This window comes from Mixophyes fleayi, chromosome 5, assembly GCF_038048845.1.
Source record: "Mixophyes fleayi isolate aMixFle1 chromosome 5, aMixFle1.hap1, whole genome shotgun sequence".
Taxonomy (NCBI): Eukaryota; Metazoa; Chordata; class Amphibia; order Anura; family Limnodynastidae; genus Mixophyes; species Mixophyes fleayi.
The window spans coordinates 114,442,802-114,460,774 of NC_134406.1; the positions used below are offsets into that span (position 1 = coordinate 114,442,802).

The window sequence follows — 17,973 nt, forward strand, 5'->3', positions numbered from 1 at the left end:
GAAGTACTTTATTACTCTGATGCAATTAACTGGCCTTTGAATTATGCATTTGCCAGTAGTGAGGGAGTCCAATTACCATACTTTGGCACTGCGGTTCCAAAACTCATAGTGAGGTATTCAATTTTATTATTATTATTTTTTTTGATTGAGAAGGGCCAAGCATTTAATATAAATTATATGTTCATATGCTGAATGTTATTTAAAATTTTATACAATGATTATACACAGTTGTCAGCCCACTGTGTGGTAAGCTATATTTCTAGTCACCAAAACTGATGGATAAAAAACATAAAAAGTGTATGTCTATAAATGGCAGCAATGTGTGCTGCAGCAGATTTTCTTTTTTTTTCTATAAAAGATTGTTTTTCCCACAGTATGAACATTTGCATCACCATAAAATGTTTTATGCTCATAATTTAGATGATTTGTAGGATGCAGAGGATTCATGATTAAGCCTGAAATAGTGGTGCTCTCATTTTAACTGCATTTATCACCACATTTTACATTAGTAAGCAATGTTGCAGCTTTAATCCATGCTGTAAAACCTTATTTCTGAATATGGTTTATTAATTTGCACTCCTAACATTGACAAATATTTAAAAGAAGATAATATATACAAAAAGGAAACAGGCAGCATTGAAAATAAATTTATAGGCGAGTGTTGGAATTTGCTAGCATTTATGGGATTTCAAATCCTGTTAAATTCTACTGGAACATTCAAAGGGTGACCTTGACAATCATAACATTCAACATAGTAACTTGTTGTCTGATAAGTAATTTAGTATTAACACAAGGTGAACCTTATAATTACGAGGGTGAGACAAAAACTATCCACACTCAAAGTTATATTAAAACTTCTGTTGGCCGCATTGTCTTTTCAACGATTTCCATATTAGGTCATTGTCTCACTGCTGTGCAGGTCTGAAAATGTTACATATGTTCAATTGTGACTGCACTGCAATAAAAATGGCTTTCCCACTTGTGATTTGCATGAAAAAAGAGCATCGTGCAGTGATTTGTTTTTTGTGGTCTGAGAGTGTGTCTGGTGCAGATATTTATTAAAGACTTTGTGCACAGTATGGAGAAAGTGTTCTGTCGCAAACAAGTGTGTATGAATGGATAGAGAAGTTCAAAGGAGATCGCTCACGGAAACTCATGGAACAGCACAAACAGAAGTGTTTGGACATCTGCAAACAAAATTTGGACTGATATTCTAAGGAAGATGGAAGTTTCTTAAAAAAAAGAATTACTGTTGAGACCTGGATTCATCACTACGAGCCCGAGAGTAAACGACAGAGTATGGAATGGAAACATCCTCAATGGCAAACCAAGATAAAGTTCAAAAGTCAACCATCAGCTGGAAAGTTGATGCTTACAGTTTTCTGGGATTCTCAAGGGCCAGTATTGGAACATTATCAGAAAAAAGGTTCAACAATCAATAGTGCTCTACACAGTGAGATGCTCACTAAAGAGCTGAAGCCTAAAATTCAAACAAAACCCAGAGCACTGCTATCCAGGGGTGTTGTGTTATTGCATGACAATGCACGTCTGCACACTGGTGCTCATACTGTCGACACTCTAAAAAACAACAACTTTGTTTTGAGGTGTTAAAGCACCCTCTATAAAGTCCTGATCTTGCCCCATCGGACGATCACCAGTTTGGGCCCCTGAAAGAAGCTCTAAGAGGACAAAGATTCCCGTCTGTTGAAGAGGTGAAAACAGCGGTGCATACGTAGCTCGCCGCTCAGCCTAAAACATTTTTTAACGTGGGAATACGAAAGCTTGTTGACAGATGGACAAAGTATTAAAAAGCAGGGAGATTATGTCGAAAAATAACGCACTTTTCTTTTCTGAAAGTTAAAAGCTACAGAGTGCGGATAATTTTTGACTCGCCCTTTTAGATGTGTTTTGCCTTTACGAATGTTAAGCATTCCTCATTGGACACTTTCAAATATAGCATACTTGTCAACTTTGAGGGATCTCCCTTTGGGGTGCGGTGGGAGGGTGTTTGGAGACAGGACATGGGAGAAATTAATTTGCCATGAATCGCAAAAACTGAGGCCCATAGGGGAAAGGATGCAGGAGAATTGCCTGCTCTCCTGGGAGTCCGGGAGACATACCCGGAATTCTGGAATCTCCTGGACATACTGGGAGAGTAGGCAAGTATGAAATAGAATCAGGTGACATAAACAAGCAGAGCTTTTTTTTAAAGTGCAAACAGAATGATTGTTGGCAAAACAACCAAAAGTTGGTTAACAAATGAAGCAAATTAGAAAATAAAATATGCGTTCAGGTGCCTGAAAACAATAATTCTAACCTTTTAGGATTCTACTAAAATTCCTAGTATTAATTTAGACTCTCTCTGTACTAGCATGTTGGGAAGTTGTGGGCCTTGTTTGCACTTTGTATACTTCTGTACAATATTAATGTTATTTTCCCGTTCTTTTCTTTTTAGTTTCTAATAAATGGTTAGCTGAACCTTCTAATTACAAGTCTTACATCACACCAAAATTGGTCATCTGAGTATAGAGGTCCAATTTAAAGCACAATTCTAAGAAGGTTTTCCACCTTTAGAGAACTTAACCTACTTTAAAAATGCTCTACTGGAATTTTATTAAATAGACATTTCTATTCTTTTTGTCGTCCATGTGTTTTTCAAGCACATATTCATCACCAAGCTTTTATGTTTACTCTCATTAACCTGGAATATTGCACACACCTTGTCTTTGGATACAAGCTGAATTTAAGGATCAATTAAATAATGCAATATAAGTACACCTTTTGTTCGCATTTATATTAAAGCTGATGCTTTTATTAACAATGAAAACCACAGATAAATCCTTAAATTTAAAGTTGTTCTTAACTAGCTGCAATGGAGCACCTTTATAAAATGTAATGTTAATTTTTAAAACAAGGAATTTGCACCAAAGATGGGGAAGGCAATCACATGCATCAATATTTTCACTGCTTAGCCTGGTTATGTTAGTGCACCAGTGTTCATTTGGAAAAAGGATGAAGTATGAAACACTGCTAAATGAATGAAACCAGGTCTTTGAAAAACTTAGTTTTGATTTTTTATTATAAAAAGTAACTTTTTATAATCCATTCATAATTTGAAGGGGCTGGGTGCACATTCGGAAGAATTTCATTTTAAATATATTTTTATTTGCCTGTGTTGTACAGCAAGTTCTGTGCAATGTTACATAAAATCAATTTAAGCAAAAAGACAAGAAACATCCATAAGGTGCTTGTCTGCAATTATTCAGAATATTTGAATAAAACAGGTGGCTACCAATTATATACAGTATTTTTGCATTATCACTCATATACAACTTATATAAAACATTAACATTTATTGCTACCTTTCTTAGCCAAATACCCACTTCATTTTCCCATCAGGCAAATCACTGATGACTGCACATGTGTGGCCTAGGACGTAGCTTGGGATCCAGCCTTCGGCTGCAGGACACTCATTAGTGGCAGCTCGGAACACCAGAAACATGTTCTGCTGATTACTTGCCAAAATTTGAACCACCTCTCCTTGGTAAACATTGATCTCATCCTCTTTCACCGCTGTGTAATCTTGAGTCACCAACATGGTGGAGATATTGCTACTGCTGCTAGTTTCACTCTGCGGGTAGATTGTGAGAGAAGATGAAACAAAGAATTAAGATCAGTAAATGATCAAAGAAAATAATACATATAATACGAAAAATAGACATTTCAGTTATAAGTGTCTAAGTTTTTGCCATTCATTAAGTTTTTTGTGCAGTTTGGACATTCTAATGACTAGATTGATATTGCCTACATTAAAGATGATCAAGCACTTGACTCCATAATGTAATCCTACTTAGAGCAAACACATAAAAAAACAAGATCAAGAAAAATAATATTTCTAGCAGTCTCGGTTCTTTATAGAATTCACAAACAAAACAAGTAAACTAATAACATTTTGCAAAATTACCATAAAGCTTAGCTTTTTTTTTTTTTTTTAATTGCAAATAATGTTCGAAATATGGCATGTATTGAGAATTTGGGTAACTATCAGGCTTCTGACAGTTGTACAGATACGTTCATGTTTGTATATAAACATATTCATGGTGGTTGCAGAAGCAGAGCCATTTTCAGTCAGTGTAATTTAAGTGCAGTTACAACCTAAGTCTTTATTTTAAGATGTCCATCTATAGTAAAGTTTTTATTCTACTTCCCCCTAACGCCCATCTGTTGAATGGGAAAGCCCTTGTGCTATGCACAACTACAGCTTCAGGAGAATTTTAGCACTGCCAACACCAGGGGGTAAATGTATGAAACTCCGGGTTCTTCAACACCCGCGAGTTCAGCGCTTAAATTTAAAGAGGCGCTGCCTTGTAAAGAGAAGCTTCCCTTTACAAGGCAGCACTGCTTTAAATTTAAGCAATGAAGACGCCGATCTCGCGGGTGTTGAAGAACCTGGAGCTTCATACATTTACCCCCAGATTTGTCTAGTGAACCAAATGGTTAAGCTTTCTCTAGTACATCTGAGCACAAGACATTGGTCCCACGCCATAATGCTAAGTGGAGGGAGGAGAATAACCATGAAATAATGAAAACATATTTACAAGATTAATGCAGTCTCCATTAAAAAAATAATTTCTCCCACATCCAATTGGGGGACACTGGGGTATAGTGTAGATGAGATGGCGTGTGGTACTTTAAGAAAGCTGTTGGCCAGCTCTAACTCCTCCCACTCTATAACCCACTTCCTGCTAAGCCTCAGTCTAGTTCAAGTGCCTAGTCGTGTAGGAAATATGGGAATGCCCCTGTTGATGGTTTTGATTTAGTAATTTCTTTATTTTTTCTTTCTTCATGGCTGCTGACTAGACTGCATTTGGGGATCGCATTGGGGGTTCATTTAATTTAAGTCTGAGACAGCACCCGTTCCCCTCCACCCCTCCCATCTACAGTGGAGTTGTTACAGAAGCGCTGGCACAATTTGTGGGTCTGCAGCTTTACCACTGTGCCCCTGGTTCCAGTGTGGCTGTGGCTGGAGGCATATTTTCTTTTTACAGGGGGGTACAAGTTTGTCAGCATCCATTTCTGTGGTGCCTTTACAGATACACTGTCTGCTTCCAGGATGAACTTGGTGCGCTGCTGCATCGGAGGTTCTGGGTGCTGTGTATGCAGCAGCAACAACACCCGTCTATCGTTAAAACAATTGTTGCTCAGCAGGTGCAAAACATACAGCTGTGAAACACAGTAGTGGGGCAGCTGGGATCATAGTACACAGTCACTTGCCTCTACACCAGTCACTGCATTCAACCGCATACTAGGTAGTATGCATGTCCCTGTCCCCCTCCATGGGATATCCTCTAGGAGCCATTTAAAAAAAAAAAAAAAAGAAAAACCTGTTGCTGCCAAGTCTGCGTGGATTATGCAGCCCACAGTATGGTTGGCTGTTTGTTGCTTGGAGAAGGTATTAAGAGGTGCCGCAGGCTGTGTCCGGCGCCCATAGCAGGGGCTGCACAGCAGCCGCTGCTTCAATATGCACACGGAAGTTGGAGCAGGTAAGTGAAATCCCTTCTTAGCATAGTGCTGGAAAGGGGTGGGTAGAAGAAACAGTGGGCTTCCTAAGTGGCTGTTTCTTACTATAGGCAGCCATTAGTATACTTCATGGTCTGGGTCAGGTTGCAGTTACACCATGGTTTAAGCCCCTACTAGGCACTGAATTAGTGGAGGGGGCTGTCTTGTAAGTCGGCTGCCATTTCAGTGCTGGGCCCTTGGGGGGTAGTGTCTATTTCCTCTCCCTGCACGTCCTCCCTGGTGGTGTCTCACTCATTGCATATGCTGATGTCAGAATAGCCAGCCCTTTTAAAGCTCCAGCTTTTCCCTTGTCTGTTCCTTGTCTTGTTAGGTACCAGCCTGGGGGGTTTATTGTTACCCCTTACACTGTTGGGGTTCTTTGGCTGTACAGCAGGCTCACTTTCTGTGCTTTGATTGTCTGCTGCTTGTTTTTGTCACTGTGTTAGTTCCATCTGTGTTTAAAAATTCATATATGGAAAAAACTAAGGATTTAGGCTGTGGTGATTTTTGCCATTAAGTTCACCTGTGCCATTGTAACTCTAAATTCCTGTCCAACCGGACATGCTCTGTGCGCAATTTGCCAGTCTGGGGACCACAAGCCTTGATGCGGGTTCTTGCTAAAACGAACCAGACCCAAATCATACACAATGAAAATGTATCTCTTTTTGGAACCTCATAAATACCCTAGCAAACAAGAGGCCATTTAATTTCTAATGCTTCAATTGCTTTCTTCCCACTATATAAGGGAACTATGCTTTTTACTACGCATTCCCTAATTACTAAAAGCATCCCCATGTTACCTTGAAAACATGCTAGACAGCTCAGTATGACCAACTTTGTTTAAAACATATGAGAGACTTGCAAACGGCACACTTTGCAAGGTGTGTACTGTACCTTCTACAATTACAATGCAAGTTGGTGGGCATTGGTTTAAAGGAATTGTTCACTTTATGGTAAGTGTAGTTTAAATGAGAAAAATTAGATTTTAAATAAGATTGTTATATTTTTGAAGATATTTTTAATTTGAATAAAAAAAAAAAAGCAGCAAACTAATTCTTTAAAATAATGTTAGAAACATTAAGACTTTGTCCAAAACTTAAAGAAAATTAAGTTTTTATCCCCCTAACAAGGAATTTATGATAACATAATTTGTAAAATATTACGACAAATCCAACACAATGTACTTTATGGAATTAAGTTGAACATTTCAAACAGTCACATTACTTGTCATGGACATCACAAAACATACGTCAATAACTACAAAGATCATAATAAGAGTATAAAACCTTAAAATATTTTCAAAATTAATTTTATTGTATATATGTGTATTAATATATTATACTCTTGAATGTTTCCTATAGTAGTATATAACAAATAGATAACCCTAACACTATTAAGAAGGATGCCAGTTTCTCTACCATAAAACTTGGAGTGCTGGGACACTATGTATTTCTGTGACCATCCCATAAAGTATTTTAGATTTTAAAAATAGCAATTATGGCAACAAAACACATTAAACCAATTGCCGGTCCAAATCTAGACCTTGTTTGTATGACATTTCTGTTAAGACAGGGGATGACTTTGATATTGGTGGGATAAATAAAGCCTTTTAAGAAAATGGATTGGAATCTATTGTTTTCACTTCAATTTTGTTGGTTGCAAAGTCCCATTAAAGGTAAAACAGGTCTGCAAAAAAGTATTTTTATTTCACAAATACCTGCAATTTCAATAAGGGCATGTAGTCCATTTACATACCCTATATATGTTTGGAGATTAATAAATTGGCACGAGATGGATAAAAGCCAATTAATATTAACTGATAATCTTAGTGGTGTGCTATTTTGCACCATAATATGTCAGCAATAGGTATACTATCCTTTACTGAACAATATTAAAATAGTGACCCGTTTTATCAAGGTGATTGCTAATGTATTAATTTATATATAGGAAATGTTGTGTGATGTCATTCATAAGTGATGTAATAATGTTTTAAAATGTTCTTTGTGGTGTTACTAATGATGTTAATTTCAATGTTGGCGGAGAACTGAACAGCAGCAGGTCAACTTAGGATTGGATGAGGATGTCAGGTGACTGCGATAAATGTTGCTATATAGCAGGCTGTTCCCCACACTTTAAAGTATTTTTTATCACTTTCAACAGAGCCTCATGTGTTCTTGTTCACTGTATATTATATACACTATATTTGTAATATATAAAAAATTAAACTAGAATAGTTTACTGCTCTAACCAAACTAATCTGACATGTAGAAAATACTAAAAAAAAAAATGCAGCTTTAACATTATGCTTCAACTCAAGCAGTATTTAGTAGTAAATTCAGGAAAGCCCTATTGCTGTCTAAAAGATGTGTAATATTATAGTGACAGTAAAACAATCATGTAAAATTAAATAGCAAAATTAACAAATGTTATTATTTCTTAGAATCAGACTGAAGATGGAAAAGAGAAAAAAGTTATTAGTAATCTATATTGTTTTAGCAGGTGTCAAGATCAAACAAGCGTAGGAGTCTTAATGGTGAAAGGAAGATCAAAAGATAATTTTAGAGCAGATAAAGCACTGTAGAGCCAGATGTTAGTAAGGCAGTGATGGTAAGGCACAGCTCAGTAGCAGGTTTTTCAGAAGAGCTTGCACAGAACGAAGGGAGCTCAGCTCTTACCCCATTACTCTGAGTAGAGTGAATTGACTGCTCACTGGTTGAGGAGCAGGTGCTGAGACGGTCCAAATCCTTGCTGTGTGTGTACTGACGATGATCCTTACGTTGCAAAGAATCACTGTCCCCAGGAAAAGTGATGGAGCCAGGGCGGCTAGATGGGGATACTTGAACTGAGCTCCAAAAAGAGCCTTTATGAAGTGGGCTGCTGGGTGTAGAAGCTTCCTTGCCAAAAGACAATGCAAAATTATATGAAACATGAGAGTTAAGAGAAGCTGTAGCTCTGTTTATTGGTTTCCCTAATGTAAGACGACTGTCCTCATTGTTCTCATACAATTTTCTTTGAAGTCCATTTGTTAAACCACTTGTAAGTTTCTTGTTGCCATCAAGTGCTTTTATCTTTGGTAAAGATTCTTTATCACAGACACCTGTCTCTGGACTTGGAATAATCTTGTCTGTATTGAGGGTTGTAACATCTAAGGACAAGTTGAGAGGTAAAACTGAGGCACTGCGAACAAACATACCTGACATTTTGTCTGCCTCTGCCATAGCTGGAGAGGAGACCAGTACAGGGGAGTGATGTCTGACAGGCTGGGGAATTCGGGAGGGCCTGGTTCGGCCAGAGATACTCAGCCCACTTGTGTTGGTAGGACCGCTTGTGGAAGTGACAATGTTTCCACTGTTACCATTGTTTCCACCAGTGTGGTTCCTGTGGTATTCGATTGGTGATGACAGAGCTAAAAAAATAAATAAAAAAAAAATGTACATTTTTGGCAGAGATTATAAGAAAAAAATAGATCAATTTGTGAAGAGAAATGTATAAACATATAGATGTAACTTATGGTGGTCATTAGGTTAACATGAGGTTAAAGCAATCATACACATAATATTGAAATGCAGTGAAAATGTAATTGTATAGTAGATTTCCCCTTGTTTTTTATACTTCAGCAAGAAACACATTTGCATGCATGCTTTTCACATGTAGGTGTATTTTGCTTACTGTTATACCAATTAGAGGCTGCGAAAACAGAGATTGTTCCTCCCTTTAAACTCCATCAACATCTCACTGCTCTAAGTTTCAGCCAGAGCTCTGAGATGAAAAACAGATCCCCGTGAAAAAGTAACAAGTTGCCAATGCTACAGAGAATTGCACCCTGGTTTTATGCTTCACCTATGCTGTGACCATAAAGATTTACAAATATTTTACGTATGTATAATATAACTACAACAATAGAAAAATTACACATATAAATACTTCTTACCATTGAGGAAGTTAAGCTGGTTCTCTAAGATTTGGTTGATTTCATGGATCCATAACTGCCTTACAGCAGGGGATGTAGAATTCAAAATATACCTTTCGTTGGAGTCTGCAGACAACAGCGCAAACTTGCATGGGTCACTATCAATACATTCCTCCAAACTAAGGCAATTCACCTGTGAGGAACAAAATATGTTTAAGATACCAACTATTTTTTAAATTCATAATCCCCAAATGATCAGATGAACTGCAAATGATATTCACTTTTCTACACTAATTATTAGTTGTCAGTTTCATTACAGCATTAAGTCTGAACTACTATATTGTTGTATCAAAGTAGAAAAAAGGCCCAAATAAAACAAACAGGATGGTTGAAATCTCCAACACACAAGAAGATATTCTATAAAACATTATTTTTACACCCAACAAAAACATTAAAATAAACAAAGATAATAAATAATTTTATTACAGATTGGGGATATCAATTAAAATGAAGAAAAGTGTGTTTTAGCCATGCACTATATAATTCTCAATATTAAAAACATTATAGCATTTGCCTAAGTTCCATTATATTTGGGCCCATTTACAGTTATGCAGGCTTCATTTTGGTTTCTTCTAAAATAAATAAATAATTAGATAAAGAAAATACATTATAGTTTATTCAATATATTTTAATTAAATCTTACTGTGTGTAATGGTACTGTTCCCACATGTGCTATCAGCTACAAGAAACACAGTATTTTCCAATTTCAGCAGAACCTTCCCAAGCTGCGGACCTTGAAAGAGTTGGGGCTTATGGTGAAATGGATGAGACTTTGTCAGAAAGAGGGTGTGGTTGATCAGAATATGGGGTTGATTGGGTTGTGCAAGTTGGGAGCATGGCTTACATAAATCTGGAATGTGGCTCATTTAGACTGATTGTTCCTGGATAAATGTTTGGGCCTATGTATGTTGCATTTCAATTGCAAATGAGATGATCTGCTAAGTTAAAGGAGTTGTAACACCCTCCTTGAAAAGAAGAGGGGGCATATAAAATCATAGAGGGCATCATACAACTAAACAATACCTCCTAACTTTAGATTGTGGGGAAACAGTACAGAGGGCATGGTCACGAAACAATGAGGTTGTGACCACACCCCAGGGGTGTGCTTTTGAAGCATTAGGAAGTACCTTTATCTCTCCCAACACACACTCAATGATGCACACCCCAATGGCAGTGGCTTATAGAGCAGAAATGAACAAAACATACCTCCCCCTCCCAGCTGTCAGACCTGCTCCATTTTTGTTTAAAGAAAGATGAACTACCTACCTCCCAAAAAGGTTTTGGATAAGATTTTATTCCTGGTTTCAGTAAAGGCCACAAAAAAGTAGACAAACAAGCTTATTCGCAGGAAGTGGAACATTTTAAAAATGAATCTCGTTTTATTTATGCTAATACATAAAAAGTTGGCACCTTCTTTAACAGCAATGCTCCTCAAGAAAGTGGTGGCAAGTCCATTTGCTTTAAATATAGCATGTAAAATTGGTGCACAGGGCATTGGATCTTGTTTTAATTATGCATTATTAACACCACTATCTTTCAGATCAGTGAGAATATATCTTGTTTATCTATGTATGTGGTATATCTACTATTTTGGCAATGTAGCATGCAATATGTTGGGGGGATCATCATGACATTGAAAGAATTTATGAGCACCAAAGGATGATTATTATATTGAAAGTGATCTTTCTAAATATAGACACTTCACAGAATACTGATCTGTTGCATACCTCCAAAATGTTACAGATTTGAGGGGACTGTCATGCTGTGACATGTCTGACCAGACTCACATGAAGTTGGGAGGTATGTTCCTTCTCACCATTGTGAATGAGTGCTGTGCACATCAGAGTCAAATACCCAGTGTATGCAACAATTCAAGGCAGTTTTTAGGGTAGGGGCCTGGGGTTTGGGCGATCAAACTGTTCAGAGCTAGATATGACCCTCAAGGGTGGGACAATAACAATTGTGACATGGACACTTAAAGGGACACTGCCATGTCCTGCTTTTGGAGGTGGATTGCTCTTTTTTAGATTTATGAATTTTAAATGTTGGGAGGTATGCCATTGCCTTAGCATTGACATTATTTTTGTAAGTTAAGCTTCCTGTAATCTGTCTGTAGTCCTAACGGTTAAACATGATATATATAGATATAGACTTGCTAATATATTATCTTTATGTTTCTGTATATTATATGCATATGCCTTTTATATTTTATCTGTAATATGAATAGGCTTTATGCAAATTGTTACACAGAGGTAGTTTAGCCTAACTGATGTTAAAGTGGAATTTATATACACAGCTATGTTCGCAGTAGCCAGAGGTTTTTCATTGGGAGGTGTGCTGTAATACGCATAGTAAATGAGCACCTGGTTGGGTTAATCCAGATCCATTCACGTAACCTTAGTACAGCCTTATGAATGTCATCATATTGGTAGGGGAGGACAGCAAATTGAGACTCATACCAGTGGTGCCAGATTTTATGATACTTGTGTAAGGCCTTTCTACTATTGTACATAAACAGTTCATGCCTACATATCTCAGTAAGTAAATTAGTCCAGTGATCAATACTGGGAGCCTCTAGCGCCATCCAACCTTTAGCAAGGACCACCTTGGCCAGGGAAGACAATATAAATATATATTTCAAGAGTGGCTTGTCTAAATTCTCATCTAATGTAATACCAAACAAACATATCATGGGGCACATAGGAGGGGTGAGAGGTAGTGTAGAGGAGATGCGATCCCATATATACACCAAAATGACTGGACAACTGGGCATGTCCATAATAAGTGCCAGAAAGAACACACAGGGTCTCTGCACTTAGAACACTCAGAGGAGGTGTGAAGTCTCATCATGTGTAGGCTAGAGGGGGTTAAATACACTCTATGCAATATATAAAAATGTATTTGCTGGAACTTGAGACATGAGGTGGTATTTTTTGTACCCCCTATCACCAAGCTCCATTCGTCATCTGAAAGGATGCCCAGAGCAAACTCCCATTTATTTCTCAACTTATCCAATCATCTTGGAGACACCTGAGGCAGTAATGTGGCATATAACACTGATAGTAATTTACAGGAACCTAGAGAACCCATCACATTTTTTTTAAAGGGGAGTGTAGGATCTGTGGCTGCTCTCTAAGAAACTAAGCATTAATGGCATGCCTAAATTGCAGATATCTGAAGAACTGGGAGTTAGGTAACTGGTAAGCGGACTTTAGCTGCTCAAATGATCTTAAGTGACCATCTATATATATTTGACAAATAGTATGCACTCCCACTTTTATCCACATCATTGTATCTTCTAACTTCACCAATTCCCCAAAATCAGAATTATGCCACAGAGGGGAGACTGGATCCAGCCATTCGTCTCCCAAGAACACATGTGCCACTGACCATATCTTTGAGGCCTGTCTTATAATTGGAGCCACCGCACCTGGTTTGTGTCAGATCAAAAGAACCTGTGGTAGTTCAAGGGAGGGGTCCGTCTGCTCGGCCAAAAAGTGTCCAAGAGCAGTATCATGTGAAGCACTTAGCCAAGGGTTTATGTGAGTATGTTGAGAAGCAAGACAGTAAAGTCTAAGGTTAGGCAGGGCCAGTCCACCTGAGCTCTTTGTCCTACATAAAGTACTGAAGCACATCTTAGCTCTCTTCCCTCCTCATATCAACGAGATTAGGTACTTGTTAATATTTTGAAACACATATAGCGGCAAATACACTGGAGAATGTTGTAAAGTATATAAATATTTGGGTTGGATTACCATTTTAATAAGATTAATTCTTCCAGTAACTATAAGGAAAAGTCTTCTCCATGTGTGTCACTTAATTGTAAGGTATTCAGTTATTACAAATACCGACTATCCATACATTTCCTTGTTTATTACATCTCACACCCACTTATCCGTTACCAAGCTTGCCGTGGGCCTATAATTACGAGCATCTACTTCAGCACTAAGTTGAATCCTGAAAGCGGACTATACAGTCAGCTGTAAGAACCATCCACTTCCGGGAGCACCGCAATCTTGTGTGCATGCGCCTACCTATACGCAGTATGTAGTGGAGGATTTCGGAAGATGCAACCAGTCTCTGTCCATTTGCAGTGGATTGGAAGAAGCACCTTCTAAGTCACAACAGAACAACACTCTTGCCTACAAACTGAGTTGCTCTTGGACTTTTATATTGGTTGGACTGACAAGACACCATATCCAATATGTAAGTAACTATGAGCTACATTTACAGATGATTGCATTAAATTGGGATACCGAGGTTCATATTTGCACATTAGCAGTGTAAAGACCCATACTGCTTAGAAGACACACATATGTCCTGCCTCTTTTCTTGTGCTTTTTCAGTGTTTTTTGTCTGCTTATATGTTTATATTTTGTCAGACTCTGGCCAGAGTTATTTTATTCAATACATTTTGTGATATAAAGTTTCATATTTATTACACTTTCGTGTAATCTTTTCATTTGTGGAGCGCCAGGAATATATCTTTGATTCAGTTATTGGGTCTACATTGAGTTTGACATAGGTCAGACGCATGAGCCGTCACGTAAATCCCAAATACTTAAATTTGCTAGTCCATTGGATTGACTTGCAGAGCACAGTACCAAGTGGAGGTTACCAACCTAGAGTAAAAATCACTGATTTATTTCAATTGATTCTGAAACCAGAATAGTCCCCAAAACCCTCAACCACCTCCAGAAGATTTGTCAAAGAGCCATCATGGTCTTTAAGGAAGATCAGCATATCGTCCGCATATAGCGAACTACTATCAGAGATATTCCCCATCTGGACACCCTTGATGTTTTCATGAGAGCGGATCAAACAAGGCAAAGAAGGCAGGGGACAATGGGCAGCCCTGCCGGGTGCCCTGACCCCTATCAATACGGAGCTGTCGTAAAACCGTTAACACTTAACCTGGCCGCTGGTGCAAAATAGAGGAGCCTAAAAAGTTTGATAAAACTGGAGCCGAAACGCTCCAGAACCTGCCAGAGATAGTCCCACTCGACCGAGCCAAAAGCCTTGGCCGCATCCATGGACATGACCAATGCTCTCTCCCCAGGTGACTGAACCCTCTGGATATGAATAACCGACTGACGTTGATCAGGGTAGACTTGCCAGGCATAAACTCCATCTGATCTGGGTGGACCACCTACTGTACTACTCTATTAAGCCTTATAGAAAGGATTTTTGCAAGGATCTTGGCATCAGTGGTGATTAAGGAGAGAGGGCGGTATGATTCTGGGTGTAGGGGATCTTTACCCGATTTTAATATAAGGATGACTATGGCCTCTGACATAGATGGGGGCAGCGAACCACATTTCAAGAACTGAGAATAAATCTCTAAAAGTTTGGGAACAAGGAATTTGTTGTATTCTTTGTACACTTCTATAGGAATACCATCAATACCTGGGGCCTTACAATTTGGAAATGATGAAATGGCTGCCGTAATTGGGGATTCTAGGAGGTCGGCCAATTCTGGCGATAGTCGTGGGAGTTTAGCTCTTAAGGTAATTGTCAAGCTCGATGGGTGCATATTGTGTCTTTCTTGAACATAACTTACTGTAATACTCAAAGAAAACCTCAGCAATTTTAGGTCTTTACATTATATTTGTCTAAAGCTGGGTACACACTACAGAAATTTCGACCAACTTTGTATGCCGAGCGATTTTACATCTGACCGACGGTCTAATCGCTCGGTTCATGGACTGCATACACAACTAGCCTTGTTTAGGACGAGAAAGGGAAGAGCGGGCGTCCCGTTAGTGACTTTTTACAGCCATGTTGTCGTGAGCAATGACTGTAATTTCGTACTCACTGTTGTGGATCGGTCGGAAGTTTATACACACTACACAGCGGAAACGAGATTGGAACGAAAATATTAAACGGTACGACCAACCAAATGAGGCGATAATCGTCCATTTGGGCAGACTTTAGACCATTGTGTCACTGTACACACTGACCGGACTTTTGAACGAGCGGTCGTATGTCGGCTGTTTGAGCCGATTATTGGACGAAAACAGTGTAGTGTGTACCCAGCTTAAGATAGTAGGAATTGTCCTGCTGGACATCTCATCTTTTGCTAGACATGCCAGATAATTTCCCTCCATGTCGGCTTGGAAATATTGATTATGTCTAGAGAACATAAGCCTTTGACTATTCTTATCATATAGGAAGTTGGACCAATCAGATTGAGCCCGTAACCAGTTTAATCTGTCTCTAACATCATGTGTACCAATATATAAAACCTCCAGATCTCGACATTTCTGTTCCGAATCAGACTTCCTCTGCCAATTAAGTTTTTTTTTTATTCTAACTATTTTGTTTATAAATGTGCCCCTCATGAAAGCTTTAAATGTGTCCCACAACTGATCTTTATTGAATTGTCTAGAAAATAATTTTCCCAAAAGGTTCTCTAATCCCGTACCATCACCCAGTTTGGTTAACCAATATGGATTTAGCTTCCAGAACTGTTAGTACATTTGAGGTCAGTAATGATTGGGGAGTGATCGGCAATGCCCCTAGGCAGGTATTCGACTCCAGACATCAAAGGGAGCAGATTACGTGAATGGGAGTGACACGAAAATTGTCCGGCATCTGGGTTTCTAAACCTCCAAACATCTATTAGTCCCATATCATCAATAAGTTTACCAAAATCAGATGGCCTACTAGGAAGTGTCATGAGGTCTTCCCACCATCTATCCAGATTAACATCTATTACATTATTAAAGTCTCCCAGACACAACACTGCCATATCAGGAGCTGTGCTCATGAAAGCTGCATGTTTGCAAATAATGTCGCTATTGTATGCGGGAGGGATATATACTGCTAAAATAATCATTGGGATATAGTTAAATGAGGCTCTGAGAAAAACATATCTGCCCTCTGGATCAATCTGAACCTGATCCAAAACAAAGTTAAGCTGTTTTTTAACTAGCACCAGGACACCTCTGGAGTATGTTGAATAATTGGCATGATAGGCCCATTCCACCCAGAATTTTTTAAGGAAAAGAACCTTACTACCGGCGAGTTTCTAGCAGACACACTACATCAGGATTAAACTATTTGACCTGGTTTAGCACCAATGACGGCTATATTTTGTCGTTTAGCCCCCTAACGTTCCAAGCAGACGGCCATAATGAGCCAGTATTCAAATGAGAATACAGGTTTCTATCACAGCCCTGCGCTGCATAGACACCTCTGCTATAACAATACAATGGTCCGGAGTGTAGAGAACAAAACAAATTAGCATAGTTAATAACATGCTTACAATAAGTAAAGCGACTAACCAATATTTCGGTAACAATCCCCAACCCCCCAACCCAATTATACCAATATAACTAAGGCATACCTGTAACCTTTCAAAAAAAAACAAAAAACATCTCAACAGTTATAATTAAATCCTAGCAAGAGAAATCCTAAACCTCTACTATCTAAATAATAGATAAGGCCTAACTCTGCTAGTACACTATCTCCTGTTTCAGTAACAAAATATAAAGACATTCCAAATCTATAGCCCTAACACCAGAAATAGTTCAAAGATCTCTTTGGCGTACAGGTGGACGTCTTTCAAGCCAGTCCTCAGCCTCTTGTGGAGTATTGAAGAAATTGGACTTGCCACCTGCTGTGATTCTGAATCTGGAGGGAAACCACATATTGTATGAGAGCTGATGCTCTCACAGCTTTTTTTTTAATTGAAGTGAATTGTGATCAAGCCCTCTGAACCTCTGCTGGAAAATTCTGAAACACCATAATCGTTTGGTTTCCAAACCATAAGGAGCCCCGCAGTCTGGTCATTCGAAGGACCATATCAGGATCTTGAAAATGCATTAGCTTAGCAATGAGGGTGTGGGCTGGAGCACCCGACTGTGGAGGCTGAGGTGGAAGTCTATGAGCCCTTTCTCCTGCAAAGTGTGGGGGAAAGCATCTATGCCCAATTCTTTTATAAGCCAATCTTCGAAGAATAACTCAGGGTTAGCGCCTTCCAATTTCTCTGGGACCTCAACAAACCGAAGATTTTGCAGCACAATCTGCCCTCCATATCTGTCATCTTAGTACCACACTGGCCAATCTGGGCAGTAAGACCTGAAGGAGGGTGGTGGAATCTTCAAGTTTGGAAAGTCTATGCTCCACTTTGCTCACTCTCTCCCGCATCTTCTGAAGGTCATGGCGTATTATTGAGAAGTTGCTCTGAACCTCACCAACTTATCCATAATTCTTTTCTCTGAGGATGTTATGGCCAATAGAACCTGTTGGATGGAAGTGGGATCTCCCTGTGTTGGGACATCTGCATTGGCGGGAAGGGGAGGGGGGGGGGTGAAGAGGTCGCACTGTTGCCCTGAGCTGTCTTGGGGAGTCTAGCAAATTTCTCCAGTTTAGCCATAGCAGCAGCAGGACCTATCTTGCCCATTTCGCTAGGCCAAAGGCTATTGTTGTGATATATAACC

The 17,973-nt window shown here is 38.9% G+C and overlaps 1 protein-coding gene across 8 annotated transcripts in view; it reads right to left on the reverse strand.

The window, feature by feature from the left end:
- TRIO (trio Rho guanine nucleotide exchange factor) overlaps positions 1-17,973 on the reverse strand; it is a 535,982-nt gene that overhangs the window by 127,696 nt on the left and 390,313 nt on the right. For 7 of the 8 annotated variants that reach the window (XR_012692805.1, XR_012692806.1, XR_012692804.1 and 4 more), the window contains 3 exons: positions 9,491-9,662; positions 8,235-8,965; positions 3,384-3,631 (listed from right to left, as the gene is read on the reverse strand). Coding sequence is in view for 4 of the 8 variants with exons in the window: in XM_075212723.1 (XP_075068824.1) it covers positions 3,384-3,631; positions 8,235-8,965; positions 9,491-9,662 (1,151 nt within the window). In the remaining 4 variants the exon portion in view is untranslated. Of the gene's footprint in view, positions 1-3,383; positions 3,632-8,234; positions 8,966-9,490; positions 9,663-17,973 lie in introns of those variants that run through there. The other variant, XM_075212725.1, reaches the window with a different exon arrangement.